The sequence below is a fragment of the Dysidea avara genome, chromosome 15, assembly GCF_963678975.1.
Source record: "Dysidea avara chromosome 15, odDysAvar1.4, whole genome shotgun sequence".
NCBI classification, from domain to species: domain Eukaryota; kingdom Metazoa; phylum Porifera; class Demospongiae; order Dictyoceratida; family Dysideidae; genus Dysidea; species Dysidea avara.
Window position 1 is genome coordinate 8,280,730 of NC_089286.1, and position 2,113 is coordinate 8,282,842.

The 2,113-nt window shown below is 46.3% G+C and overlaps 1 protein-coding gene across 1 annotated transcript; it reads left to right on the forward strand.

Moving 5' to 3' along the window:
• The first annotated feature begins 780 nt into the window (after positions 1-780).
• LOC136245250 (uncharacterized) lies at positions 781-1,371 on the forward strand. The gene is made up of 2 exons (XM_066036739.1): positions 781-1,240; positions 1,293-1,371. The coding sequence occupies exons 1-2, from the start codon at positions 781-783 to the stop codon at positions 1,307-1,309; spliced, it is 477 nt and encodes a 158-aa protein (XP_065892811.1). The 3' UTR covers positions 1,310-1,371.
• Positions 1,372-2,113: the final 742 nt, after the last annotated feature.

Sequence of the window (2,113 nt, forward strand, 5' to 3'; positions counted from 1 at the left end):
AATAAATTATCTAATCGAGTCTTACAACTTGGAGGTCCCCACCGAGATATTGCCGATTTTCACACATCGACCCAAAGTGAAGTAGAGTTCGGATAGTTATGGATTATCCCTGTGTGGTTTGCAAGGAAGATGTTGGCAACTCAGATAAGGCATTTCAGTGCGAGTTGTGTGAAGACTGGGAACACGTGGACTGCATCAGAGAATGTGAATGCCCGGATAGCACGCTGTATGATGCACTGGTGAGGTGTCGCACAAGGTGTTTGTCCTTTATATGCACACACTGTCGTAAGAAAGGTTCACTTGTTAAACAATTTATGAAGTGTGAATTTGAATTAGCGCACGCGCAAGACGAGCAGCTGGCCAGCGCGCGTGTATTAGAACAAGCGGAGGCTCGTGCGCAAGCTAGTGAACAGGCAATAGCTGAATTTAAGCAAGAGCGTGATGTATTGAAAGCAGAAGTGAAGAAACTTCACGACGAAATATCGAAGTTGCAGAAGGGCTCCCCTAGTAGAAAGACGACAGAACTCTCAGGCAAGGAAGAGTCAGAGCACGATGGTTCCGAGTCATCTTCTTCCGAGTCTGCTGGAAGTACAACCTCTAGTCGTAGATCGGCTCAGGTACAGAGACATAGTGCAGCACGTCCCCACCCCCCAGGTTTCAGAGAAGTGTCCAGTCGTGGTTTTCAGGTAAGCGAGCTGAGGACGGCACATTTGAGGTGTGGCTTGATGACTTTGAAGAAGCCACAAAGGACTGTGGATGGACAGATGACATGAGAGCTAGATGGTTCTCCTGTTTGTGAGTGGCCCTGCCAAGGCTGCATGGCAGAGGACCCTTACTACTGAGCAGAAAGCAGATTGGAAGAGTATTGTGAAAGTGTTCCAAGGGCAATATGGAGTGCATGTTGACCCCCGAACTGCTTACCAGAGGTGTAATGAACTCCGCTATGATCAATTTGGATCTGCACAAGGACTATTGAATGCTATGCGTGAGTATCAGAGAATGGCTCCTGAGAAGCTTGGTGATAGTATTCTAGAGTCCATCTTGTGGAATAAGGTGCCAATAGAGCTGCAGCAAGAGGTCAAGGAGATTACAGATGGCTCAGTTCAGGAACTGTTATTGAAATTGCTTAGAGCAGAATCAGCAGTAGCTGAGAGAAAGCGTCGCAGTCAGGAGACAATTGAGAAGCCACCTGGTGGTAGACATTATACATCTACTAAGAGAAGTAGTGACATTACTAGTGGTAAGAAGCCTGATGAAGGCAAAAACACAAACTCTAAGGATTCTACCCATAGGAAGAGTGGTACAGTGAAGACTACTTTACAGAGTGAAGCTAGTATGCAACACATCAAGTGTTATAAGTGTAAGTTGAAGGGACACATGGCTAAAGATTGTCCAGAAGCGACCCAGAAGCCAGGAGCCAATGTGATAGGATCTGAGCTTACCCAAGAGCTTAGCAAGGAGTCTGTTGACCCATGGATGAGGACAGTGAGTGCTGGTACTGGTAGTGAAATTGAAGTTGCTGAGGTACCTACCAGAGGTCCAACTTACAAGGTAGATATAATTGTGGATAGTGTTAAGACAAGGGCACTATTGGACCATGGAGCCCAAGTGTCTATTGTTCGCAGAGAATTGCTTCCTAAGGTGCGTGAGGCCCAAGGATGGACAAAGGAACAGTACCAGACGAGGAACCTGAAGCTAGACAGACAGCCAATAGGAGCTAATGGAACAGAGTTGGGCGTTGTGGCTCTAGTGAAACTCAAGGTGTCAGTTGAAGGCGCAGACAGGACTCTACAGGTTCCATGTTATGTTTTGAACTCCAATAGACCACTTTGGAATGGTGAGTTGTGGAACTGTGGACTAGTACTTGGGACTAATTGTTTAGAGAAGTTTGGGTTTTTAATCACTCATCCCAGCGGTCAGATGGTCAAACCAGCTGTGAAGGAAGTTGCTACTTCACAGGACACTAACAACACAGAAACAGTAACCCCTAACTCAGTGGTGTGTACACCGGTATCCTCTAATACAGAAGTGAGTGCAGCATCTAGCACAAATGTGTGTGCAACAGTTACTCCTAGCACAAATGTGTGTGTATCTACTTCTCCTAGTACAGACA